We start from the raw sequence: 27,345 nt of genomic DNA, 5'->3' as shown, positions 1-27,345 counted from the left end.
GAAACATTCCCTACCAGGCTAAAGAGCCTTATGAGATAATCTTACACATATTTTTCTCTGTAGAAATCAATGGAGAAGACCTGCTTGAATATATTTTGGGAGAAGAATGCCCTCATGTGGCAGCCTGGGGAAGGACATAAAGTCTGGAGTAATTTTTGGCTTTTTAAATAAAATCTTCAAGCCTTTGAAACTAGCATAGGAAACTCTGCATGTCACTCACAGGAATCTAAAGATATGCGTAGATATGCTTCTCGCATCGTGTTAGATACAAACCCATAATACTTTGGATCATTGTCATAGCAGAAATGACATCTGGTATGCTCCCAAGTACTGCTATTTTAAAAATAACCGTAATATGTCTTAAGAGCCCTGATGCAACCATATGCAATTTCATCACTCGGTTTACTCTACTAATAGATCTTTTACATTCTTGCAAGGCTAGGTTGGAAATAGTAGCCACGCCATCATTCTTATGTCATTGGGACAAGTAGATTTTAGCCTCTATTAATTGTAGTTATCTGATTTGAAACCAGGAGGAAGGGAAGATTCTGTTATTTGAGGATAACTCAGTGAGGCAATCTCCAAAACTCCTTCTTTTTGAAGAGACATAGAAGCCTCTTTCCTGTGGAATACACGTGACCTCAGAGTACTAGATTAAGACAGGAGTTAAGAACCCAAGCATATACAGGTTTCCCCTGACTGCAGAAAACAGCTTATGAAAACAGCTCGCAAGGGCCATGTGAAGATACTGGAGGTCAGAATCTTAGCTGTACTTTTTTTTGTCTCTATCATTTTTGCCTAAAAAAGATATTGATTATATGTAAAAAAAAAAAAAAAAAAGAAAGAAAGAAAAAAGAAAAAGAAAAGAAAGAAAAGAAAAAAAACCCACCATGCATAGAGCGCTCTAAGGCTGTCTTCTTGGCTAATGGGAGGTGACCTAAGAATAATGATCAAGTGATCAAGATGCACATCTGTATGGGGCTTTATACTTGCAAAGCACTTTCCTCCAGGGAAGCCTGACCCCCGTGAGCAGTGTGCTTTACCTCACGGGTGGGCTGCTACTGAAGACCACTGAACAAGGCACATTCGCCAGCAGAGTTCTTTCCTGTCAAGCAGATAATTGCCTGTTTCCTTGTGCATTTCCTGAAATCGACTTTGGGCTTTTTTTTTTTTTTTAAGATTTTATTTATCTATTCATGAGAAACGGAGGCAGAAACATAGGCAGAGGGAGAAGCAGGCTCCTCACAGGGAGCCTGATGGGGGACTCGATCCCAGAACCCCAGGATCACGCCCTGAGCCAAAGACAGACGCTTAACTGCTCAGCCACCCAGGTATCCCAACTTTGGGCTTTTTAAAGGCAGAGAAGCATCTTTGTTCAACAGGGCACGTTCAGGGTTTAACACGGTGCCTGGTGGTTAGGGGAGCTTCACTCTACATTTGTCGAATGAATAAACACATGAGCGAAATAGTTCTCAGAGGGCATACATCTTAAAAGGATATATTTGCACCAGGTGTAACTGGAAAAGATTCCACGGATTTTCAAGAGGTTTTTATTTTACGATTTCCTTGCACGTGTTCAAGACCAAATACAGCTGAATATATGCGTTTCCTGACCCCGAGCTGCTAGAAGAGTGGCTTCGAGTGTCAAAGCATGAAAAGCAGCTCGCTGTCACTCCTCAAGGTTTGGTAGGGGTAAGTGAGGTCTGGCTCAGTTCCCTCGTGACTTCCAGCCTGCCATGATTTCTCTGTTGTCGTCTTTGTGAAGATTTGTCTGATTCAAGGTCAGAAGTTAGTGGCTGAAATTGACAGACTGACACATCAGAGAGCCACGGCTCCTGAGGCCATCAGCCGGAACCCACACAGGGCAAGAGCTGCAGCAACATTTACAACTTCCTTTTCAATAGGAAAAATGTCTCTAAGTTCCAGGAAAAAGATTTTCTCACCACACTGAAAACGAGCACAAAGAGGCATTTCACTGCGATTTTTTTCCTCTAACAAATTTCTGATTCTGGGGGGGAGTGGGAAAGGAGAGGTGGGAAGCAGGATTTTCTTGTCATTACCATGACCATGTGGCCTTGGCCTTGACCTGTGACTTTCTTTCATCTCTGCTCCTTGATTTGGGGGATGGGAAACAGTAGAGGCTCAGAAATCTAGGGGGAGGCCCTAGGAACAGTGCCTGGCACACAATAGGCCCTTGGTGTTGATTCGCTGTGATGAGGAGGATAGCAATAATAAAGAACATTCTGTGTCAGTAGAGCAATTTGAGCTTGGCTAACATGCAGAGAAACAGCTTAACTGAGTTTTGAGTGCTTAAAAATATACACCTTCAGCTTCTCTTGCATCAAAACTACAACCTTCCTTATTATAAAAGGTCTATGGATGTTGACTTCAATATTTTGGTGCGTGATTCATCAGAAAGAAATTGTGATTATTTATTTATATACCTTGGAAATATCAACCTGGTGGGACTGTTTTCTGAAGTACATAGAAAGGAGCTGGAATAGCAGAATTAAAAATTTAATCAGCTGTCTTCCAAGGATCGTGTAAGAGCTTTTGGAGTCAGGTCAATGGCAATTCTGAAAATATTTGGAATCTGTGCCTACCTTTTACCCAGGGAAACTATCAAAGCATAGGCCACTGAGCCACAGGGCATTGTCTTAAGGAAGTTTTCAATTTCAGCTCTGTCTATGAAATAAATGATTTATAAGTAGGGACTCAGGTGACGAAATTCCAGTGTTTCTCTTGTTTTAGCCCCAACGTTGTGAGAGGACTGCATTTCAAGGCAACAGGAAATGTGCAATTCCCTTGCGAGTTCAGTTTTCTAAATGTCATTGTACAATGTGATAAATGTTCTGATCAATCGTTGTTAGGAAATGGCACATATTCTAGTTAAACAAGGACTTTGAATCAGTAGAGTTAATATGCATGGATTATGGAACTTGAAGACAATAGATGATGACAAAAATGCACTTCAGTAAACTGACAACTAAAATCATTGACTCTTTGACTCCTTCTTAGATGTTTTTGCAAGTTCTTGCAATGCCCTTGAATCATTATTGGGATGTCAAACATAAGTGCCCGTGCTAATATACTTAAGTAATTTGAAATTCACAAACAAAGGAATGCATTCAAAGAGGAATCTTGTGTATAAATATGGGTCAGAAAGTATTAATAATGGGCTAAAAACTAAGAGAAGCTACAAGAATGCAGAGAAATTTTTTTCATATAAATAGAATCCTTTCTTCCTATACATATTTTGTATAATTGTATGTATTAAAATGCACATATTTTATATCAATGACTTTCACATAAGTGGGAAGCCAGAGGATGTATCAGAACCCAGAATGGAGGAGATTTTTCAAACTACACGTGCATCTTCCCTCCTCCCCTTAATCTCTTTTCTTTCAAGATTCTGAGATATATCTACAACCATGTAGGCATGAATGAAAATCATGGATCTATATTCTTTGGTCAAGAGAAGAAAATTGCCCCCAGCCTTGCATTTATTCATTCTGAGAGCATCTGTTGGTTTAAATTATGCAATGGGCATTCACTTGCTTCCTTACATGCTAAATATCAGAGTCTAAGCATTTCATTGATTACAGCTGATGTTCGATCACTACTGCTGTTTCATTACTCTGGAAATGAATACTTCAGGGACACTTTGGAGGGTGCTTTATATAGGCTGCTCTGTGTAAAATTTCCATAGTCAGTGATGCCAGGTGTCACATTAGAAAACTCATGCTATGTAAGACTTGCATTTTTAAAGCTTCTGCCATGAAGTAACAGTTTCCAACTTGTTTTCTATTGCCTGGCTCACTGCAGACAAAATATGAACTACTCTAGTCAACACTATGTAATGAAAGTGCTATCCACATGGAACACTAAAATATTTACCCAAGGGCCTTGAGGAGGCAAAGAGCCCACTGCATATTATATTGCCATAATCTTTCTAGCATGATTGCAAGACATGCCAATTTAGATATTAAAAGATAATTTTACAGAGATATAAAGAACCATCATGAAAAAGAAATTATTTCTGGCCATGGGGATTATGCTAATCAAGTAGTTAAGAGTTTATCTTAGATCTTTGGAACCTTCATTCTGCACATGTCCAGGGAAATGTTCAAAACTAGTTGGTATTTTTTTATCATCCAATGTAAAGTGATGTGCACTGTCTGCTCCTGTTGAATATTATAGTTCACTTCACACTATCCATGTGGTGTCCTGGGACAGGTATTTGAATTTCACTTGACGGCCAAGGCTCTAAATTGCTGTGTATCTAAGATCCCCATTAGTTTTTGTTCAGACAGCTAGGGTTTGAGCTTATAAAGTTCCTGCATGGGCAGGTACTCAGGTCTGCAGATTTAACAGAACACTTTTAAGCTTAGGTTGGAATTTTTAATCAAAGACAATTGAGAATGCTGGCAGCACACACATACAAAAAAAAAAAAATAAAGCCAGGTGTGCAATCATCACATGTTATTGAGAAATCTGCAAAAAGAACAAAATTAGGTCATTTGAAAGCATCTTTTCCCAGTTCTTCCCCTTTGCCCACCTCAGTCTATTTAGTACAAGGGTTTTCAAGTATTCTTTTAGTAGGTGAGTTAATGACCCCCATTTTACAAATGAAGGTAGAAAATACTGGTATGGACATAGGGAGGGTTTATAGAATTACAAAAAAGTATTTAGTGGTCAGAGGAGCAGAGCCGAATGTGGACAATGTGTGGATAATGCAAGAATTTGTTTTTCCAGCTTAATCAGCAATAATTATGTTAGACTATGGCGATTCACTTTTGTAGGTAAAAAAATGACTGAATATAGGCACTTCTACATGGGTTACATAAGGAAGAGAATTCTTTTGTGTCATAGAGCTCTATCTAGGTGCTGGTATGTTATTTCTGCCTCTGCTGGCTTTCCAGAATTTCTTATATCACTTCTTCCTGTTTCTTAGGAGACTTAATCTGCCCTAGTGGGTCAAGATTGGGCCCATTGGGCATCTTCCGTGTTGAGGATTAAGACCATCATCTCTGAGAATGCTCAGAGCTCCGCACCACAGAGAGCCCTGTTTCTCCACAATACTTATGTGGAAAGAAACAAGGTCCTTTCAAGAACCTCGGAATGTGCCCATCAATGGCCAGCACTCCAACTTCTAGAAGTCTGACCACCATGCCCTTCTTTATCAGCTGCAATTCACAGTGGTCTGAAATGAGCAGAGAAACACTCATAGTAGGCCTGCTCTACACATACTGCATGTATGTGGTGCTCATATTTATCTGGGTGTGGGCACAAGTGTATGTGTGCTTATGAAGGTTTTTAAACTACATTTACCTTTGTGTGGAATGATAACATATGTGAAAAATAAATGATACATTTTTGTAATTCAGATAACTGGAATAAACAAAATTTAGTTCAAGAAAGGTAGGATGACTCCAAAATGAATGGAAGCTGGATTATCTCACCTTTGTACCAAATGTTGAGTTGCACAAAAAAAGTTAACGTTCAGTTAAAACCATATGGAGGGAAGTGTGAGAATTATTAGAGCATGCAAATGGAGAGAGAGAGAGAGAGAGAGAGAGAGAGAGAGAGAGATAACTTACCACAGCCTGGAACCATCAAGACCAAAAGAAGAAAAGAGTAAACATGCGCATTAAAACCTGGTAGGAAAGCAGCAGGGTTTGTTTCTACCTGTTTAGCATCCCTGTATCAGATATGGGCTGGAGAAACCATCAGGTAGGCAATCTCGTTTTCAAGACCAGACCATCATGGCAGCTAATTACTTCTGAATTGGAAAAATTGTCTGAAGGACTGTAGCTTTGAAACTTGGTTAGCTGAGGACACATCCTGTATGTCACTTCTCTGCTCCTCAGCCCACAGCTACTCCCTGAAAACCCTGGCCTTTCCCCTGCAATCTCTCAATGCCCACATTCCCTTTCCAGTGGGGTGTTTTGCCATTTGTCTTGCTATTGTTTCACCATGGTCAAAAATTGCTTAATTTCTTCACAATGTTCAAGATAGCATCCCTTATCTGTCTTCTTCTCCCCTGTGGAGACTTCCACATTTTCTCCCCGCAACGTACACCATCACTTCAAATAGTTCGGATTCTTTTCCTGGGACCCTACACATGTCGACATTTAGGTCTCTACCTGTGGACCATTTCCACCAGCTTTGTCTCTCTCTGCAATCCTGATGATGCTGGGCAGGGAGGAAAATCTGAGTTGGATAATTTAGAGTAAGTGGCTAATGGGTGACACTTCCCTTTCTAGGTAGAGAGAGCTTATCTTTATTAATTCAGAAGTTAGTTTTTCAGCTGCTTTTGGGGACTAGGGGGAAATGGATGTTCTTCAAGGGACTTTAATAGGGAACAGTCTAGAATGACCATACTGGATTTGACTTGTTCAGCCACAGCCTTCAAAGAATCTGAGGAGGAAAAGAATCTGTTGGCAACACTGCCTTATGTGTGTGTGGGGGGGAGGGAACGAAGGGAAATGAGAGGGCAGAGTCATTCCAACTCTGAAAATAAAAGAATGGAATGTTCTCCCACACAAGTCAGAGTCCGAGGTATGCCCGCTGCAATATAATGGTGTCATAAGCCTTCTTGAAAAGAAGTGGGATGGTGCCTGGGTTTGCTCCACTTAAAGCTCTGCTCAGAAACATTCACAATAAATATAGATTATGTTCACTTAATTTTCCAGCTAATGGTATGGGTCACTAATATTATTCATCTGGTTCGCTGCTAAAGTTTCAGGAAGCTGGGAAAGATAACTCAACAGTTATATTGACCTACAATACGGGGGCGGGGGGATAACACATGGTGTTCTTCCTGGAATCAGTGGTAGTTTAGAAGGAAAAGGAAAGAAAATGCGTGATTGTAAAAGACTCATGGCTTTGACATGGTGGAGGCCTTAGAAATTCTTTATTTCCCAGGATGCTATGGATTTCATTTCTCAAAACCTGTTCAATTTCATTTCGTCTTAACATATGATTGGAAAAGTATAATCAGATATTTTAGGTTAAATGGAAGGAAGAGGGTGCTGAAAAAGAAATGCTCTCTTTTTCCAAAGAGTTAGAAAGCACTGGTTTAACTTGATCTGTATTAAGACCCATGGATTTCTCTGCCCATCTGTTCCATTCACTACATTCCCGTGGACAAACACACAACCCTCACATCCAGAAAAAAACCCTCCAATATACCCAGACACACCCACGTCCTCTCAATCCCATGGCAGATGGAGTTGGATGTCTTACAGAGAACGAAAGACAAAGTTTCCTTGTTTCACAGAATTTAGAGGCCATGTTGCTTCTGGTGAACTTACCTGCCCATAAAATGCTACACGATAGTAGCGACCAAACAGCCGCTTTTCGGAGTTCACCACCTCTGCAACTTTGAGGTATGATCGATGAATGTCGTAGTAGAGCTCTGATAATTTCTGAAACCATAAATCAAAGGGTTTCATGAAGGTGATGCTGACATAAAAAACAGGGCATTTCCACTTTTAAAAATTGTAAGTAATTCATCCACTTAAAGCAGGCTGTTTTAACCAACGTGTGGCTTCAGAAAACATACCTTGAAGTCTCTCTGCTTCTCAAAGACAGCAATGATGGGTTTGTTGACATCAGCGATGAGTTCGTATCGCTCAGACTTCCAAAGAAACTCCACACACATGTAGAGTTGCTCTACCAGGATATTCTGCAATCACCCAATGCAAGATGAGATTTTACATGATTGTGTAAACAGGGTGTATACACATTGTGATTCAGATTACTAGGTCCTCTAAGGACCTTATTTTCTCATTTGGCACCTTTAATTCCCATCAATGCCAAGATCCAGTGCAAAAGTCTGGAGAGCTTTCATATATGTCCCATCCATCTGCATTCCCACCATGGTCACTTAAAAAGTTGCTCTCATTGCCTAGATTTATAGTGGTTGGGTCTTAGACTGGCTCCTCTCCACCCTGAAAAAAGTTTGTCCTTAAGATTCTAAACTCTTTGAAAATCAGGATTATGTCTTATTTATCGTTGTCCTCCACCCTTAATTCAATGCCTCACATATACTAATGGTTTAATATTCAGCTGTGGGTGCCTGGGTGGCTCAGTCGGTTAAGTGTCTATCTTTGGCTCAGGTCATGATCTCTCTGGAGTCCTGCACTGGGCTCTCTGCTCAGCGGGGAGCCTGCTTCTCCCTCACCCTCAGCTCCTCCCTGCTGCTTGTCCTCTCTTTCTCACTCTTTCTCTCTCAAATAAAGAAATAAAATCTAAAAGAAAAAAAAAAGGAAATAAAATCTATAAAAATAAATAAATATTCAGCTGAATCAAATTATATACTCAATAAAGCAAGTGGATAACACTGTTGGAATCCTTTCAGCATTGTCTTTGAGGAAAAGATTCTTAGAATTTGAAATAGTTAACATAAATATGTAGTTGTATTACTGTTTATTTGCAAGGTATACTAAATTAAAATAAAAGCATATACAAAATTTAATTAAAATCTGCCCCCAAACTAGTTTTCTGTATCCTTTTTTAAAATCCATATAACACTGAGATTTAAACAATTAGCTTATGGAATATTTTTACTTGATGAGGGAGCTCTGTTTGCTTTATCAGAATTATTGCTATATAATTGCCAGTAGAAAGCTTCTTTTGATTAATGAAAAATAACCATGGTTTGCAAATCAAAAGGTTTTCTGCAGAAACCAGTGAGCCTTTCTGTTCAAGTGTATTTGTAAACAAATTTTCTAATGCGTTAAAAAAAAGTGACCAGCTCAGAAAATTTTCAGATCCCTCAGGACATTTACCAAAGGACTAGGGACTGCACATCTTATAGAGGAGCAGACATTATAAATTTGGGTCCATCCTAGAGAAGTAAAGTTTAGTTTAAATATTCATTGAAAATTACGCTTTACCTATCAGTGGAATCTGATACCTGTTAATCTCAGCTTAATGCTGGCCTGCTTTTTACTTAACGTAAGTCCTATTTTACAGTTACTTTATTTGATTTCTGAATAAGATTTTCTTTTCCATATTCAGCTCAATGTAACAGTTCAATGCATCTTTTTACTCGTTTACTGTACACTAGATCATATTGATCTAACCTCATTGTATGGTGTGTCTTGCATTCCCGAATCTTCTTTCATTGCTCCTTCTTCTTTAATATTTGGTGTAATGCTCAGAAAAGCTGGCCAGCCCATAGAGAACATGCCTTGAGAGGACCAAGCAAAATGCGACATTATTATTTGACTCAAATCCTGTTTGGAATAAATAATGCCTTTCTTCATGATGTTACAAGTGGTAGCACAATAAAACTCACAGGGTCAAGAAGATGGATAGATTAAGACTCCTGATAAATAGTCTCTCCTGGGGCAACCAATGATCCTATTTTATAAATTTGTACCATTTTTCAGGTGACACATTTTCTTTTAGGAGCTGGCTTGGAATTATGGACAGAATACAGAATTTGTAGATAGACATGGTTCCAGGCTTCTAGTTTAGCCAGACTCTGAGCCTGCTTCTCCCATTTGTTAAACTGAAGATGTTAATATCTATCTCAAAGGATGGTTGAAGGGATTCAAAACATTAATATTTGAGAAAACACTTGGCATGGTCAATGCATTATGGAAACAATGCTCATTACTTGCTAATTATCACTCTTTTGCATTATCTGGAAACTCTCTTAAATTTTCTTAGCACCATGGCTACCAAGATAAAAAGAAAAGATCTAGTTTTACAGATAATATAGAAAGACAGTTGAGCATGGGCAATGTCCCCAGAGGAGGGATTGGAACTGAATGGTGGGGAATTGAGTAGATAGGAGCAAGCACAGCTTGGAGTGACAGACCAGTCCTTGAACTTTGGCCCCATCACGAGCTAACCATGCACCCTGGGTCAGGTTGTATAACTTCTCTTGTTTTTTTTTTTTCACTTGAAAACAGGAGGCAATAATAGCACCTGACTCAAAGACTCATTACTGGAAACTAACTGAGATACCACCAGTGTAGAGCCAAGTGTGAGGCCTTACATGGAGCAAGTGTTTTAAAAACTGTAGTTAATACTTCTGTGAGATGTTTCCATTTCAAATAATTGGCTCATTAGCTATGAAACTAAATGATCACTCCCAAACATGCTAGAAGTTATAATTAGAATAATTGTTGCAATCTAATCCTCGCATTTAAAATTCTACTTTCCTACTTTTTAAGATAATAATGTTCCTTCTGTAATTAAACATGTATTAAAATCTATGACAACTGATTAGCAGGGATATAGCAGAGAAAGTCATGATACATTTTTTGCAGGATGATGATCATTATTACAGTGACACTTTCTGGAGTTGCTTATATTGCCTATGTTCTTATCATGTGCACATTATAGTTAAGGGATGTTTTCTCCCTCTGACTTAGAAACGTCATAATATAAAAGTATATTAAGGACTTCAGATATATGCCAATGGATATATCTATCTATGTATCTATGCTAATGCATCATAAAAAATCACCTTCCTTAGAGCTTACTAAACAAATATATTGGTATGTTATAGTCCAATGTCATCTTAGATGTTGAAGTGAGTATTTAACATTTTTTTAATATTAAAGTTTCACGCAATATTTTGGAATAGAAGTTTCCACAACTTCTCAAACTGACACCTAGTTTTATCAGCTTTATTCATTTTTTGGTTAGGATTTGTAAGTCTTTATGGAATTTTATGGTAACTGATGATGACACACAACAGGGAAGAAGGGTATGTTAGACAAAACAGTAATGATTTTGATGACTTGCATATAAAAATGAAGCTAAATCGTTAAGTATGGAATCGTTAAGCAGGAAGATCCCTGATTTTTGGGATGGACATGAGCCATGAAGCCAGATCTGGTCTCCTCCTCAAACAAGTGACCTCATTGTCTCATTGTTCACTTTGGTCATTTGGTTCAAATGTCTTATCCACTGAGATTCTTTAGAAAATATATGCATGATTAAAAGAATAAGGGATTAACTTTGTTTCCAAAATATTGTAACTGAAGTCCATTTACTTTTTGTTCAGTTATTTTTATCTTAATATCTAAAGATTCATTTTTGTTTTTCATACACTGAGTTTTCCACTACAGTTTGAAAGTGAAGAGAGTGTTAGGAAACAGATTGCAGGCCATAAACTTTGGGTTTGAACAAACTTTTGGGAGAGAAAACAGATTAAGTGGATTAACCATGTTACCAAATTTTTTTTACAAAGAGTAATTCTTTAGTTATTGTTACAAATTTTTTCATCAGACTTTAAAGATGAAATATTCTTAATTAAAGGAAATCAATAATGTGAATTATTATGTGTTCTAAGTTGTCCAACTCAGTTTATACTTTTAAAAAGGAAAATGGAACATGTTGATTATATAGAGTCTTGCATATATATTTTTGGTGTTTCTTGTTTTGAATGAGTCGTCCTATTACATTTTACAATTCAAATGGATTTCTCTTGCAATTTTAAATAATTTCAGAATAAAATCCCAAGGGCAAACGAGTATGTAGACTGGTAACAAAAATGGCCATGACTCATAATCCTAAATCTTGGATAAGATGAGATTCTATTTGCGGAGAGTTTTTCAGCTCTAAACTTCATGAATTCAGGTAGATTTCGGAATGGTAGGAGCTTCAAGCTTTTACTGTGGGAGGTATGAAGGTCTGAGATAGTTTTTGCTTCTAAGGATACACTTAAGAGTTTCATCCAAGTAAACTTTAAGCAGCAACATGATTTCCTCTGCACTGTTCCCATGGGGATAAACGAGTTTATGCGGGAGAGTTAGATCACTCACTTCCTCCACCAGGAGCTGTTAGTAATGGGTAGCTATCACAGGGGTGGATATCCTCCAGGAGCAGGGATGGTGTGCATATCTTTTCCATTTTCCAGTAACCTATGGTAGTGCAAGATGAGGTTAGGACATTGCTGCATGATGATGTTAATAAAAGCTTATGAGACTCTAAATGGTTAACCAATGAAACATTCTCATTTTGAACTAAGAGGCTGACCAGTTAGCCTTTTTGTACATAAACTAAACATTGATAATGGCACGAGAGAACTAAAATGTGAAGTACAGAATAACTAGAAATATCTGTGAAAATTAATGTTACTTAATAAAACATAATTGAGATTAATACTACCTAAAATTAATATGTTAATTTTAAATTATGTTTAAACACGTCAACTTCTCGAATTTTCTCCCTGCCCATGGACGTCTTACCCTTTCTTTTCAGGTATTCTGCAATGAGGGCAGCGATGTGGATGTAGCACATTGCAGCCTGTAATAAGAAAGAAAACAGTTTTAGAGGAAAGCACAGCATAGATTTTACTATTTGCCTAATTAGACGAATCTTCCAAGGTGAGCTGATATTCCATTCGGTGAGAATATGTGGAGGCATCCTTTTAATTGAAAGAATCAAAAACAAGAATTGATTTGATTTCCAAAAAGTTCCCAATCAAGAATAAAATGCCTCTTTGAGGACTTTTGTTTGTCTGGATGTAGTCCAGACAGCTCAGTCCACCTGAGCTGACCTGAAGAATTTTTCCATAGAATTAGCTTTCTTCCTTTTTTTTTTTAAAAAAAAGATTTTTTATTTATTTATTCATGAGAGACACAGAGAGAGGCAGAGACACAGGCAGAAGGAGAAGCAGGCTCCCCGATGTGGGACTTGATCCCAGGACCCCAGGATCATAAACTGAGCTAAGGGTAGATGCTCAACCACTGAGCCACCCAGGTGCCCCCCCTTCCTTCCTTAATATCTAACATATATATTTTTAAATCCACTCTCTTTTCTTGTTAAAACTACAAGCTAGAGCATCAGGATGGAAATTGGGAGTAAAATCAAGCTACCTTCTTACCTTTTCTACTTCCAGCAATGGCCCACCTTGGAAAATCTACTTCCTTTAAGGTGGTCACCTCGACAAGGTGGTACTTGATTAAACTGTGCAGCTTTATGCTACATGAGTGCTCCTGCCAACCTGGTGATATGGTGATTTTACTGTCCTCAAATGTCTCCTGAAAAGCTTTGAACATTGCTGACCACATACATTGCTGACTTGCTGAGGGGTCCACAGGACTTCAGCTTTTTCCTTCTAAGTTTAGTGGAGGGATTTTTCCATTCTCTGGACAGTCCAAGGGAACTGGAATTTCTCATTCTTGTCCCATCAAATTGCCTCCAACTGTGGTTTCTGATTGGCTCTATTTCTATCCCAGGACCCCTCATATACATTTAGAACAACTTCAGGTGTTAGGACTATCCCAGATAAATTAATCTCTTCCCCAAAGGGGCATATCTCTGAGAATAAGACACATTTTTCCATTTGGTATCTGGAAACCACTTGGGGTCTGTGAAACCGCTGCATAAAAATCCAGCCAGTGCTTAAATTGACATTAAAGAGTTGGTTATTGGGCAGCCCCGGTGGCCCAGCAGTTTAGCGCTGCCTTTATCCCAGGGTGTGATCCTGGGGACCTGGGATCGAGTCCTGCATCGGGCTCCCTGCATGGAGCCTGCTTCTCCCTCTCCCTCTGCCTGTGTCTCTGCCTCTCTCTCTGTGTGTTTCTCATGAATAAATAAATAAAATCTTTTTTAAAAAAGAGTTGGCTATTGATTTATAACCTTCCCATAGTGCACTCTCCTCACATGGCTTGTGGGAGTGTTAATATTTCCATCACCAGTTCAGACTAGCTGCAAATGAGGACAGATTACCCCAGCTGGAGATTACTCACCATGGTGGCAAGCTTCCCTATCCGACTCTAATTACAGGGAAGACATTTTAAAACACAGAACATTAACTTATATAATTCAATTTCCAGACACCCTTACAACCATCTTCCCTTAGTCTTAGGCTTTTAACATTCGGTTCTGCATTGCATATCCTACAATTACAGCTGATACCAACAACTCTGGCCTTTACTTGGTACCATTTACATGGAGTCAGGCATTCTTGAACCCTACGTGCAAATTTAATGTCCATAATATATAATTGGGTCATATGTAGACGAGTGGAAAAATATGGTAACCTACTGTAAATGAAAATCCCATCATTCTGATGAAGAGGACAATGCCAGTGGAGAAGGACTGAGTCTTTGCCAATTACCTCAGATAAGTCTCCATTTCTCGCGTGAATCTTGGCCATGCTTTCCAACCATGTCCTCCGCAGCTCAGGGGTGCTTGCATAGGAGTTTGCCAGACTGTACTGGAGATCCACCAGCATCTCGGGGTCCTTCTCATGTTCCTTCATCTGTGCTGTTGCCATCAAAACAGTCCTTATACGTTTCGTCAGATCTTTTACCTCTGCTGGGAAGTTGCTGTTCTTTGGAAAACAGAGAGCCTGGATCATTATCTGTTCTAATTCCTCAAGTAGGTCACTTCAAAGTTATGCTATTAGTTATGGCTTGGCATCACAGTTTGGTGCATTCTCTATATTGTTCATAAACATGTACTTTCTTTATATATGCATTCCATGTACTGTGATTGTACACATTTGACATAAGAACTGTGGTAGACTCCATCTTATCTGCTCATCTAGCTTCTCCTAGTAATAGCATCCTGATTGTTCTTTGAGGAGCTCTCCTCTCTAACTATGGTTCATGTGATTTGAAAGCATCTACTTCATTCACAGGCACCAGTGGGTAGCCCCCCAAACTGGCCTGGCCACTCATATTCTTTAATCCGTCAAGCCAGTGATCGGTTTAGGAATGGTCATATGATACAAGGTTTAGACCAAGAGATTCAGTTCTGGGAATTTGATTGGCACTATAGAATGAGGTGCTTTCTTTTTTTTCTTTATTTAAAGATTTTATTTATTTATTTGAGAGAGAAAGGGAGAGAGAGACAGCATGAGCTGGGGGAGGGGGAGAGGGGCAGAGGAAGAGGGAGAAGCAGAGGCCCTGCTGAGCATGTAGCCACATGTGGGGGTCAATCCCAGGACCATGACCTGAACTAAAGCCAGACACTTAGCTGACTCTGCACCTAGGATGTCCTGAGGTGCTTTTTCCACCTATAGGATACTCCAGTGTCCTCAGAATTTCTAAGAGAGTAAGCTCACGGGGAAAGCCTATTTGTAAGTGAAGCAAACAAGGAGGAAAATTGAACTGAGAGAGAGAGGCAAAAACTGAAGCAGTAGGGGAAGGGGACCTGAAAACATGATTATTTTTTAATTAAATACAAAACTTTCTTATTAAATTGTTTTTTCAATTTTACACAGAAGTAATTGACATATACTACTGTACGAGTTTAAGGCATGGCAGTTTGATTTATATATATTGTGAAATGAGTACCACAATAGATTCAGCTAAGTGCCATCTTCTTATATAGGTGCAAAACAAAGGACAGAAAGAAAAAAAAGGAAGAAAGGAAAAAAAATTCCCCTTATGATGACAACTCAGATTTTCTCTCTTAACAACTAACTTTTCTATATAGCATAGAGCAGTGTTAGCTGTAATCATCATGTTGTACCTGACATCCCTAGTACTTATCTTACAATGAGAAGTTGGTAGCTTTTGACCACCACTACCCACCCCCTGCCTCTGATAACCACAATTCGGATTTTTTTCCCATGGTTTTCAGTTCTTTTGTCAAGATCACACATATAAGTGAGATCATACAGTATTTATCTTTCTTTGATTTATTTTACCTAGCATAATGCCCTCAATGTCTATCTATGTTGTCACACATGGTAGGATTGCCTCAGTTTTTAAAGCTGAATGCTATGCCATTGAACATATAAACCACAACTGCTTTATCCATTCATTCACTGATGGACAGTTAGCTTGTTTCTATGCCTTGGCTATTGAAAATAATGCTATTTTTGAATATGGGAGCACAGCTATCTTTTTGAATTAATGTGGAAACATTTTAATCCCTGGGTTCAACCATGACTGATGCTAGCCCTTATCCCTGGATTTTTCAGTACTAAGACTAAAGGAGAAGTCTTCAGAAATGTCTAGAAGAGAGATTCAATAAATTTGACCAAGAACAAGATTATGAGAGGATCACTGTATTTCTGGATGTTTGTGGTTAGTTTTCTTGTTATATCTCACTCAATCACACACCTTGCAAATTCCACTTAACAGATGACAGACAGACACTGTTACAGCTGATTGTCAATTCAAACAAGCAAACCCAATGTAAGTACTCAGTTTAAGTCTCAATAAACAAAATACAGAAATTGTATTTTTTATGATTTTGATATTTCACAAAAGATTTCAGTTTCATTTATTCTTGTCTTTGAAAATATCCATAAAGCATTTCTTACTTTCATCTGCTTGTCTCCATTAGCAAAATTATTGGTAATTGCAAGGGAATGTTGAAACCGAGAGCCTCCAATCCCGGCATCTGCTATTAACTGACTTACAGCCTTGATGAGCTAGAAGAGAAAAGAACAATGAAACTTCAAAAGTGGTAACTCAGAAATAGTAATTTTAAAGAAATCCATTGGACTGGATGAACATATCATTGATTGCTCCCTGTGAGTCCAAAGAATAGCATCTTTATGCATTAAATTTTTAGAAGGCCATGTCATCTAGGGCGTTTCCTATAATTTTAAATATTTACATAAGAAGGAATTATAGAAGGAGGAATCTTGGGATGCCTTAAAGAAAGACATTTCTGAATGCAGAATCTGGTGGGGTTTGGCATCCTAGAGATAGCTATGGTTTCCTGAGTCGGTATTCTAGTTGATTCTGTTCCCTGGAAGAAGAAGAGAAAAGTCCAAGTGGAATTATGGGTTTTGCTGATTTCTGCCCAGCTACCCTCTTTCTCTGAGCAAGAGCTGAGTGTGCAGAGAGTCTTGAAGGAGTCTACCAGTAGAGGAGCTGGTTGCTTTTGCCCTGGGGCCAGTAGGCTTCTATCAGTGCTGGAACAGATAAGTGGTTTTCACCACAGCATTAATGAAAATTGGCAGCACTTACTTGTAAGTGGGATCGGACAATTGACTTCTGTTTGTTAAATTCAAAATTCTTCCTCATGAAAAAATACAGAAGTGCTGATGCTTCGGTCTGCGTTGACCGTGACCTGTGGTTACAGCATTTCAGGACTTCATAGCAGAACGATCCACACAGGTCGGCAGGCCCCTGAAAGAATGCTGAAGGAAACTATGGAAATAGAAGGACTGGTTAAAGGTGGACATGCCTTCATTTTACTCTGTGTATGCCGAATTTTATAATTCCTTAGAACAAAATCCACCTTTTTTTTTTTAAATCTAGTCTTTTTCTTCTATCTGTAAGTGGAAGGATAGAATTGAATTTATTTAAGTCTATAGTAATATTTCTCTTTTTTTTCCTAGAAATAATCATTCTCTACATGATAAGTTTCCCATGTATCAATAACCAATGACAACCAGAACCAGGGACTGAGAGCTTTGAAATGCTTTCTATTCACCCAACATCATCAAACCAGAGGGATCCTCAAAGGTGGTAGCTCTGTCTACTTAATGTGGCAACTTTATTTGACATGAATGGACATGACAGTTGATGATGTGCTTTTTACCTTTCTGCCACAAATACTGAAAACCAAAAAAAAAAAAAAAGGCTAGATGTTAATTTTATTCCATTTTGATATCTCAGCAGATTGGCTGTCAAGGCTGTGAACTTATTTTCAGACCATGAATCAAATGGCTTATTAAAACCCCAAAATAGTCTTATAAAACCAAATAAAGCAAAATAGAAGAAAACAAGTCTTCTTCCTCCACAGGATTATTATGTGTTTGTCATCATCCTTCCCAAGCTTTAATTGGAGCCAGGAAAATGCTTACCTTGCATACAAACAGTCTTAAGGAGGCAAACACATGCTTCAGTGCTGTGGCTGACTGGTTGACTTGGAAAAAGAGCATGTAGGTATCAAACACCCTCTTCATCATTGAGTTTTGACATTCAGATTGTTGGAGTTGTCTCTAGAAATTTAACACAGAAGTTAATTAGGATGAGTTAAGGGACAACAGTATTCTTTCAAAAGATATTTGTTGTGAACCTACTATGTGGTAGGCATAATTCTGGGTGCTGCAAATAGGTTTGAGTAAGAAAATAAGGGCTATGTTCCCAGTGAAACTTACAAAGCGGTAATTGAAAAAAAATTACTAAGTAAGAAAGCAGACCACAATGATAGGATATAATAAAAAATAATTGCTTTGGGCATAGGATTAGGCTAGATAGGGTGGTTAGTCAAGATGTCTTTAATGGATCAACTGACATGTGAGCTGAAGGAATTGGCCATGGGTAGATCTGAAGGGTCTGAGAGAGAAACAGCTAGTATCAGGAATATGAATTGGGAAGAAGCTTGTGAGTTCAGATTGAAAAAAGGAGCAGAGCAGTCTGAGCATGGGGTAGGAGAGAGGTAGAAGATGAAGTTATAGAGAGGCAATTCCCCAGGCATTGGTAGGGCCTTTAGGACGTCTGAGATTTGGTTGACATTTTCACTGAGCAATAAAGAATTAAAATATGGTTTTTGCTTTTTTAATTCTAGTCATTCTAATAGTCTGTAATGGTGTTATTTCACCAAAGTTACACAGATGACAATAAGCACACGAAAAGATGCTCAGCATTATTAAGTCTGTTGGATCTAGCTGTTATTTGTCTCTTCCCTTGAGATTAAAAAAGTAAAGTCCCACTCTCCCTCAGCCTGGTTTGCCTGAGAGGGAAGCAGGAGGAATAAGGAAGAATGTTTATTATTTGATGATAGTGAAATACATATGTAGGTATATCATTTGAGTAGGTAGTCAGCTTGTGATAAAATTCTGAGTCTCATCTTTAAAATTTTTTCCACTCACACTTAGGTTGCTTTATGTAAAGTTAATTGATTTCATAGAATATTTTATTATTTTTAAGGATTTATTTATTCATGAGAGAGAGAGAGAGAGAGAGAGAGAGAGAGAGAGAGAGATAGGCAGAGACACAGGCAGAGAGAGAAGCAGACTTACCACAAGGAGCCTGATGCGGGCGGGACTCAATCCCAGACCCCAGGATCATGCCTGAGCCGAAGGCAGACACTCAACTGCTGAGCCACCTAGGCGTCCCTCATAAAATATTTTAAATACATGTTCTTGACTTCACACTTTTCTACCTCCTATTTGTTCACGTTGCAGAAGATGTCAGAATCACACTTACCTGGTGAATCTGGGTGAAAAGGGATAGCAGGTCTAGAATAGTCAGGCAAACTTCTGTAGCTATATTGGCCTCTGTGTCCACATGATGCACAATGTCTATTTCATTGGAGTTGCCTACAAAATATAAGGTGGAACATGCATAAGTGTCTAAGAAAACTCGTATCTGATAAAGGACTTCCTTCTATTATAACATAGTCAATGTTTACTGGCATTTTAAAATTTTTTTTAATTTTTATTTATTTATGATAGTCACATAGAATGAGAGAGAGGGGCAGAGACACAGGCAGAGGGAGAAGCAGGCTCCATGCACCGGGAGCCTGACGTGGGATTCGATCCCGGGTCTCCAGGATTGCGCCCTGGGCCAAAGGCAGGCGCCAAACCGTTGCGCCACCCAGGGATCCCTGTTTACTGGCATTTTGATAAGCAATTTATTAGATCAAAGTGCTTTTGTTTGTTCAATTACCTTATCGGCTGAATCAAAGACTCTAGATAGAGACTTGAGTGGATGCTATAGACTGAATGTTCATGTTCCCCCAAAGTTGAAGCCTGAATCCCCAGTGTGATGGTGTTTGGAGGGGAGATCTTTGGGAGGTAATTAGCTCATGAGGATAGAGCCCTCATGAATCACTTAGTGCTCTGATAAAAAGAGACACCAGAAAGATCACCTGTCATGTGAGGACACAACAAGAAGGTGGCTGTCTGCAAACCAGGAAGAGAGTTCTCATCAGACATCAAATCTGTTGGCACCTTGACCTTGGGTCTCCCACCCTCCAGAACTATGAGAAATAAATGTTTGTTGTTTAAGCCACTTAGACTGTTAACTTGTTGTAGCAACTCAAATTGACTAAGACAATGTGTGTGCCCCTTTCATATGTCAGCTATAGACAAGAGTGATCCACTTGCCATTATTTCTTACATCCTTTCCATTGACTTAGGCCTTGACAGAGTCATATTTCTTTCATACTCAGTCTGGGTCAAGTTTTACACTCCCAAGCTAACAGACAAAATGTACAGTCTCTGTGGGCAGTGTTCACTAATGGCTATTAACGACACTAAATATATTTACAGGTAAAGGCATACGCCTTCAAACAAGTAACTCTCCATTACGTGCCCATAATCACTAACATGTACAAGGTACAAAACACTGGGCCCATTTTTCCTCATTCATAAGCTGAAATGTGTGGATCACTGTGTTCCAGATGTCACACTTATTGCTTCTAGGACATGGACAACTTTCTCCTCTTCCCAAGGAACAGACAGTAATAATGTGGTTGAGAGAGGCCCCCATAACCCTGACAATAGAAAGTCACTTGACACCAGAGGAGCTACACCAAGCAGATTAGACTGAGCAATTGGCCTTTTTCCTTTCTTCTTTATAAAGACACTACACTTTTTAAATCCCCTCTCTGGTGATTTCTTTCCTCTATGAAAAGTTTCCTGGGCTACAGCAAGCCTGAAAAGTAGTGATCTAGGTGGCACAGCAACAGTCCCTACGTTTCTGAAATATTATAACACATTTCACATTTTGCACACATCTAGAGAAACACTGGTAACCATCTTGTTACTAAGATGGTTTCCTGTTTACTTACTGGACATGGTATTGTCTAACATCTGTAAGAGTTTGGGGTTTGAAAGTGCATTTTTGCCTCGAATTATAGGTAAAGTTTGTGATCTGTGCTGCTTATGTCCTTCGTGAGTGGATGTGGTATGCATCCTGAAAATGCAATAAGAAAAAAAAATGGTTAAAGTACAAGAGAAATGACATACAAATGTTCAATCAGGTATTCTAGATTGAGTCAAATAAAGTAGTTTTTAAACAGAGGTGTTTTATTAAAAATATTGATTATAGGTAACATGATAAAAGGGACTTTTAAGAATGCTTTTGGAGAAATTGTATTTAAGCCACAAAAAGGTTCAGAATGATAATCAATACCAAAGGATGACAGAAGAATAATAGATACTGCATTTAAATCTGAACAAGCATATTCATTATTGTTTAGTGAAATCATGAAATTCCATGAGAATTTCACAGTATTCCATCCTGGTAGGGGAGAGAGCTAACAGGGCTGCTAGTGCAGCCACTTTCCCAGGCCGATGACAATGGCCTGCAGTGACTCTCATTCAATGTCTCCTTGGCATTTCCATCTGGGGAATGAGCCAGTGTTATGTGGAAGTAGGACTACTTCTCATTCTTGACTTTCATTTAAGCTATCATTTGGCCAAGATATCAGAACATTTTTTTTGGATGAAAGCAGGCAATAGGAGATACCCTGAAGAATCAAGCCTGTAGAAGAGGCAGAGAATGGTTTTCTCTTGGTCCCACTCTTTGAGCCTTATTTGGTTCTGGTGAAATCAAAGGCTCTGGATGGACTGAGGCCTAGAAGATCTACCCTTTAGTTTTCAGTAGCTAAGGGAGTCAGGGTCATTCCTGAAACTACAAGAAATAATAGGTTCTGGGCTATATGGCCTGGACCTTTGGGACTGGTTTACTTTCAGGTTTTGAGTCTATTTTAGTATGGAACTTCTGGAAGAAAAATCCTGGTTTCTAGAAGGGGAGAGGTAGGAATGTCCAGGGTCTGTCTAGATCATTCAGGAAGGAGCCTGAAATCAAACTGACCAAACATCAACAAAATTGCAATGATCTCAGGTACATTACTATTGTCTTTAAACGTAGAAAGTCATTGTTTATAGTCCTCTATTGTATTACCATTTGAAAAACATGCCTATTACATTTTCTCATTTACTTTCACACAAGGGGCAACTTCAAGGAGTCTCTATGGACTAAGAGGCAAAATTTACTCCTCCATTTACTGGTTATATACCACTTTGCTATTTCCAAAATTCTTTCTAAAGTACAGCCATTTTCACATTATATATTATTATGGTACCTCTGGGAAGAATAAATCAAACTAGAGAAACTAGAGAAAATTTTAGCAAAGAATTCTTATTTACTAGACTCAGGGGAGATTTAAAGTAGGATTTCAGGGCAAAATTTCCCCACCGGGTAGGTTAATAAAGGATGACTCCAGGTCCTCTAAGCTAGTCAAATCAGTCTAATGACTAGGAACTCTACCGTGAGCTTATGAGGCATCCATGCTTCCTCACTGCCTTTGACCCTTTAAGAAACAATTTGAGCTCTAACGATACTGCTAACATATTACAATTACTGAGAGGATGAGGAGATACAACCTCGCATTTTACTTTGTCACTAGGAGGTTAGCAAACATTAAATGAATCATTTATTGGAATTCCGTCTTTTGGGTTCAATTAAATTAAGGTACCTATTAACCCTCATCCTGAGCATGGCATCGTGCCCTGAGTGCACATTAATAAAGCATAATCCTTGCTTCTTAGGTCTTCACAAGCTAGCAGGGCAGATGGGGAAGTACCTAAGAAATTTTTTCAGAGAAACATAGAGTTATTGTAATCTGCATTTGGTTTGAAGTATGAGCATATACATATATGTGTGTGCACCTGTGCATGTACATGTGTGCACATCCACACCTCCATACATGTATATACATCCATAATCATATATACGTATATATACATATGCAGACATGCATATATATATATATATATACACATACGTATACATACAATATAATTACAAATATCAAGTAAATGCGATGTTACCATTGTGACAAGGGGCCTGATGTTTGGCAGGAAGGATTAGATCCTTTGAGAGTTCCATTGTTCTGGGTGGACTGCACAAATTTAAATGCAGCAGCAATTTTTCTGCAAGGAAAACTGATGTTTTAATCATAGCTCAGTATTTCTAATTTATTTATAAATACAGAACAGCAAGTGGCAGAGTGATTATTGAACAATGAAATAGTTCATATGCTATGAAAAATAAAATCACATCTTCTGGAAATGGGAAATGGGGGTTTAGCAAAGGTGCTGGGGGCTTTGTGGTCTCTCATGAGGAAAGGATATCAACACAAAACTTATTCCAGATTCATTTTTATTTTTAGCTTACTGAAAATATATTCTTTCTTTCCTTTTAATTGAAGAATAGTTGACACACAATGTTATATTGGTTTCAGGTGTACAATGTAGTCATTTGGTGAGTCTGTACATATGTTGCAGTCACTAGAAGAGTACCTGTCATCTGTCTCCAACAACAAAACCAGTGATTATATTCCCTCTGCTGTACCTTTTATTCCTGTGACTTATTCACATTGGGTGTATTTTCTTAAATAGGAATCTTCTACATTCCATTCATACAAATGATAGATAAGATAGTTCAGACAATCTAGGAAATGTGGTTTCCTTTCAGAAATGTATGTTTTGTGCTTTTCTCTCTAGACAGCTTTAACTAGCCCTAGATCTACTATGGGTATAGGACAATCAAACTTTTATGTCTACTCTGAGGTCAACCTTACTATCCCTATGTGTATTTTAAGATTTCTTTTTTTTTAAATTTTTTAAATTTTTATTTATTTATGATAGTCACAGAGAGAGAGAGAGAGAGAGAGGCAGAGACACAGGCAGAGGGAGAAGCAGGCTCCATGCACCGGGAGCCCGATGTGGGATTCAATCCTGGGTCTCCAGGATCGCGCCCTGGGCCAAAGGCAGGCGCCAAACCGCTGCGCCACCCAGGGATCCCTATTTTAAGATTTCTAACATATTTATAAATCTAACGTGATACATTACTAATGTCATAATTTTTTAAAATATTTTTTATAGATTTTATTTATTCATAAGAGACACAGAGAGAGAGAGAGAGGTAGAAACACAGGCAGAGGGAGAAGCAGGCTCCATGCAGGGAGCCTGACATGGGACTCGATCCCGGGGTCCCCAGGATCTTGCCCTGAGCTGAAGGTGGTGCTAAACCACTGAGCCACCGGGGCTGCCCCATAATTTTTTTAAAAGACCAGATTAACCTATTGGAATTTCAAAATCATTACCTTATTATATTTCGTTTCCCGAGGTATCTGAAATTTTGAAGACAAACACTAAAAAGGAAGGGAAAAAGTCACATTCTAATCATTCATGCCTTTTTATTTATACAAACTGTCCATTTAAATACATTAAAAGAACAATATTATATTTTCTTTAAATATTTCATGCATGAGTATTGATTGATAGTTCAGCATGTGAGTCCTTAGAATGAAGGATAGCATACTGAACTATTTTGAAGCATTCCAGAAAAAATGTCCACTAATCAACTCTATAACTTACTCTAAGATGCTGAAGAAGTCAGACACCTCTGGGCTGGGTGCTCTTTGCCAGTAGGCAATCAGCGTCTCTGAAAGGAAACACCATGTGGCATGAGACTCTTGGAAATGGAAAGTTTTTTCCTTTTTTAAAAAATTTAATTTTCAAGAGCTCTCTTTACCCTCTGAAATTGTCTTCATAATGTGAAGAAAGCACATGAGAAGACTTCTGGTTTCTGCTTGATCTAACTTGTCAAATCGAAGAGTTGACCCTATCAAAGATAGGGGTCTAGGGATCTAGGAATGGAAGAACCAAGAAGGATTTAGTTAGAGTGGGAGAGTAGTGACTCACGAGGTGCTGGGTAATTGGGAAGAGAAGCCCCACCTTTTCACAGTTGTCAGTCTTCTCACTGCTCTTCTCATTGGTGCTTGGGTTGGAGTCAAGACTCGCTAAGGATGCTCTGGAGTCAGCATGGTTTACTGCAGAAATAGCTATTGATGAAAATGCTGCAAACACAAGCCACAGCACACAGATGATAATGAGATGCAATGGGCACACACGCAGAGCTCAGATGATGACCCAGAAAGATGTCCAGCATTGGGGTGGTTGCCGTGTTGGGAAAAGCCAACATAACAAAATGTAGAAGTGTCATTAAAGACATGCTACATTTTAAGAATGATCACAATGGCCATGTCAGCATTAAAGATTTAGGAAAATTTAGGCCATTATAAATGGAAATAAAGTAAAACTGGTTCTTTTGCTTTCTTAAAAAAACTTTTTAAAGAAAGTTTCTTTTTTGAAAATGCTTTAATAAATGTTCATAAAGATGCTTTTGGGGAAGAAGCTTTCAAGTTTTGACAGTTTATAAGAGATGAAGATGACATTTCCAAAATAGTTCTTCAAAGTAAACTTTGAAGTTGATGGGCTATTATATTTTAAAAGGTGGTACTCAATGAAAACTTAAAGATTGTTTCCAGAATGAAGTAATTTGCTAATATCTGAGTAGATTACTCTGTGAGCCAAGTAAAACTGAACGCTAAGGAGAAAAATAAGCCCCTGGATAGTCTTCAAAGAAATAGTTAAGAGACTCTTTAGCTATATAAATACAGTATACTTTGACACACAGAAATTATGCACATTGAATCATGGAGTGGGTAAAAAACACAATGATATGTAATGTAAACATGGATGAGAGTTAAACACAAGTGTTCTCACAAGGTCTTAAGTACCTGCTATGGAATTTAAAACATCTTTAGAAAATGATGTGTCCACAGAGTTTGCATGTTTCATAGCTGACTGGGTGTGAAATCCTCCATTGGTGCTGAGATCATCTCTAGACCCCTGCATTCGAAGCACAGAAGAGATTAATGTGAATCGCTATATTTCAACATTGTAGACCTGCTTTTGATTCGATGTTATTTGATTTGACTTTTTACATCCCAGCAAGAGTCTCCTGTCAAAGCAGGCAATGGAAATGAATAGTCATAACCATACTCTGTCACAACTATACTCTTGCCACTTTGATTTCATATGTGATTTTATTTTTATAATGTAGTGGAAACTATCTTTTAGATATAAACTAAATGGTTGGAGTGGCTACTGATTTTTTATGGATTATACTATAGCTTACATATATTATTATGGATTATTTTATGTATATTACTAGTACTAAAAACTAATCCCAAATACTTATTATGTGCCAAACTCTATGATAAGCGTTTTCTATTAAACAATTTAATTCTCCTAAGAATCCTGTGATGGAGGAATTCTATACAATTCTGTGAAGAAGACAGTGGAGGTTGAAAGAGGCTGGATGACTTATTTAAGGTTACACTGCTAGTAACTGGTATCACTGGGATTTGAACAAGGTCTTCCTCAAAAAAAAAAAAAAAAAAAAACAAAACAAAACAAAAAAACATTCCAAAGGCAGAGGTCCTAACTGACTTAATATCTTGCCTTCAGCAGTGTGTTAATTCATCCAGGCCATGAACACAGGCACCCATTCTCAAGTGGCTGGTTGTGCAGCCACTATGATGGCTCAGTGGAGGAGGAATGACAAACAGGCCACTCCTCCGTGTGACTGAAGCACTTGGCTATGCTAACACCAGGTGGTCATAAAGCCGATGCAGAAAGGTCGCTGGGGAGGAGGTACATTCTGAGAATGGGGCCATGCATGCAACTGAGGAGCCTGGTAAAAACTGGGCTGAACTAGAAGGTGATACAGAGAAGGGAGGAAAATGATGGATGAGGTGGCTTCAGGGACCAATCAGAACAAATGACTTGATGTGAACGTCTCAAAATGGCTGGCACCTCTCAGTTTGCTCACAATCAGGGGAAAAATAGCTATCCAGGCAAACTCTTTATTAAGATGCACATTTGAAATATTCTCTAAACTTACCTGATTAGATGTGTTGACAGTAAAAGGATATAGGTCCTTTAGGTAAATCCTTGGCATATTGTCCAGAAGCATGCCATAGAGGGGCATGTATAAGCTTGCTATCTGGGCCTGCTTCTCCTAGGTGGAAAGGTATCCAAAAGAAATGACTCACATAAAAATCAATAGTTTTGTAAGTTTGATATGCATTTAATGCAGTGAGCCATTAAATGGTGTTTAGGGAAGGGAGAAAAGAAAATCACTCACTGGTTCTCTGTATCGATCATCAAATGAATGCTTAGCCATTAGATTTTTTAGGACAGCTAAAGCTAAGTGCCTGATGTCTTGGTCTTCTTGCAAGGCAAAGCCAACTTCTCGGAGCAGAATTCCAATTAAGAAGTGTTTGCGGCAAAATTCATTCGTGACCGAATACTCAGGCATATCTTTGTGAGGAAAGTAAAGAGACCATGTTATTGAACACCAAATGATCACTTTATAATTCAGAAAGATTTATCCCACAACTATCAGCCCTCTCACTACCAGGGAGAGATTCAGTAATGCAGTCTTGCTACAGAGATGAGAAATGAGAGAGAGGAACATTCAGGAAGTATCCTGTGTAGACTACTACCAATCATACTCACTGTCAATGGTCAAACTGCTCAAAAGTGGCATGTCTACAATGTTACAAGAGTTGAGAGGAGAAAAGTTT

The 27,345-nt window shown here is 38.5% G+C and overlaps 1 protein-coding gene across 4 annotated transcripts in view; it reads right to left on the bottom strand.

Annotated features, from left to right (window-relative positions):
• The window catches only part of DOCK10 (dedicator of cytokinesis 10), a 200,373-nt gene that overhangs the window by 11,688 nt on the left and 161,340 nt on the right, over window positions 1-27,345 (bottom strand). For all 4 annotated transcript variants that reach the window (XM_055300086.1, XM_055300087.1, XM_055300088.1 and 1 more), the window contains exons 32-50: window positions 26,904-27,079; window positions 26,661-26,777; window positions 25,492-25,603; window positions 24,647-24,768; window positions 24,444-24,558; window positions 24,287-24,353; window positions 24,013-24,060; window positions 22,736-22,837; window positions 20,689-20,813; window positions 19,101-19,213; window positions 17,753-17,890; window positions 16,911-17,093; window positions 16,256-16,366; window positions 14,096-14,311; window positions 12,219-12,276; window positions 11,793-11,891; window positions 9,093-9,199; window positions 7,568-7,690; window positions 7,317-7,430 (exon numbers count right to left, since the gene is read on the bottom strand). In XM_055300086.1, the coding sequence (XP_055156061.1) occupies window positions 7,317-7,430; window positions 7,568-7,690; window positions 9,093-9,199; window positions 11,793-11,891; window positions 12,219-12,276; window positions 14,096-14,311; window positions 16,256-16,366; window positions 16,911-17,093; window positions 17,753-17,890; window positions 19,101-19,213; window positions 20,689-20,813; window positions 22,736-22,837; window positions 24,013-24,060; window positions 24,287-24,353; window positions 24,444-24,558; window positions 24,647-24,768; window positions 25,492-25,603; window positions 26,661-26,777; window positions 26,904-27,079 (2,246 nt within the window). The remainder of the gene's footprint in view (window positions 1-7,316; window positions 7,431-7,567; window positions 7,691-9,092; window positions 9,200-11,792; window positions 11,892-12,218; window positions 12,277-14,095; window positions 14,312-16,255; window positions 16,367-16,910; window positions 17,094-17,752; window positions 17,891-19,100; window positions 19,214-20,688; window positions 20,814-22,735; window positions 22,838-24,012; window positions 24,061-24,286; window positions 24,354-24,443; window positions 24,559-24,646; window positions 24,769-25,491; window positions 25,604-26,660; window positions 26,778-26,903; window positions 27,080-27,345) is intronic.

Source organism: Nyctereutes procyonoides, unplaced genomic scaffold (assembly GCF_905146905.1).
Source record: "Nyctereutes procyonoides isolate TBG_1078 unplaced genomic scaffold, NYPRO_anot_genome, whole genome shotgun sequence".
Classification (NCBI taxonomy): domain Eukaryota; kingdom Metazoa; phylum Chordata; class Mammalia; order Carnivora; family Canidae; genus Nyctereutes; species Nyctereutes procyonoides.
Note: the sequence above shows the minus strand (reverse complement) of the source record. Positions and strands in the feature narration are given on the sequence as shown.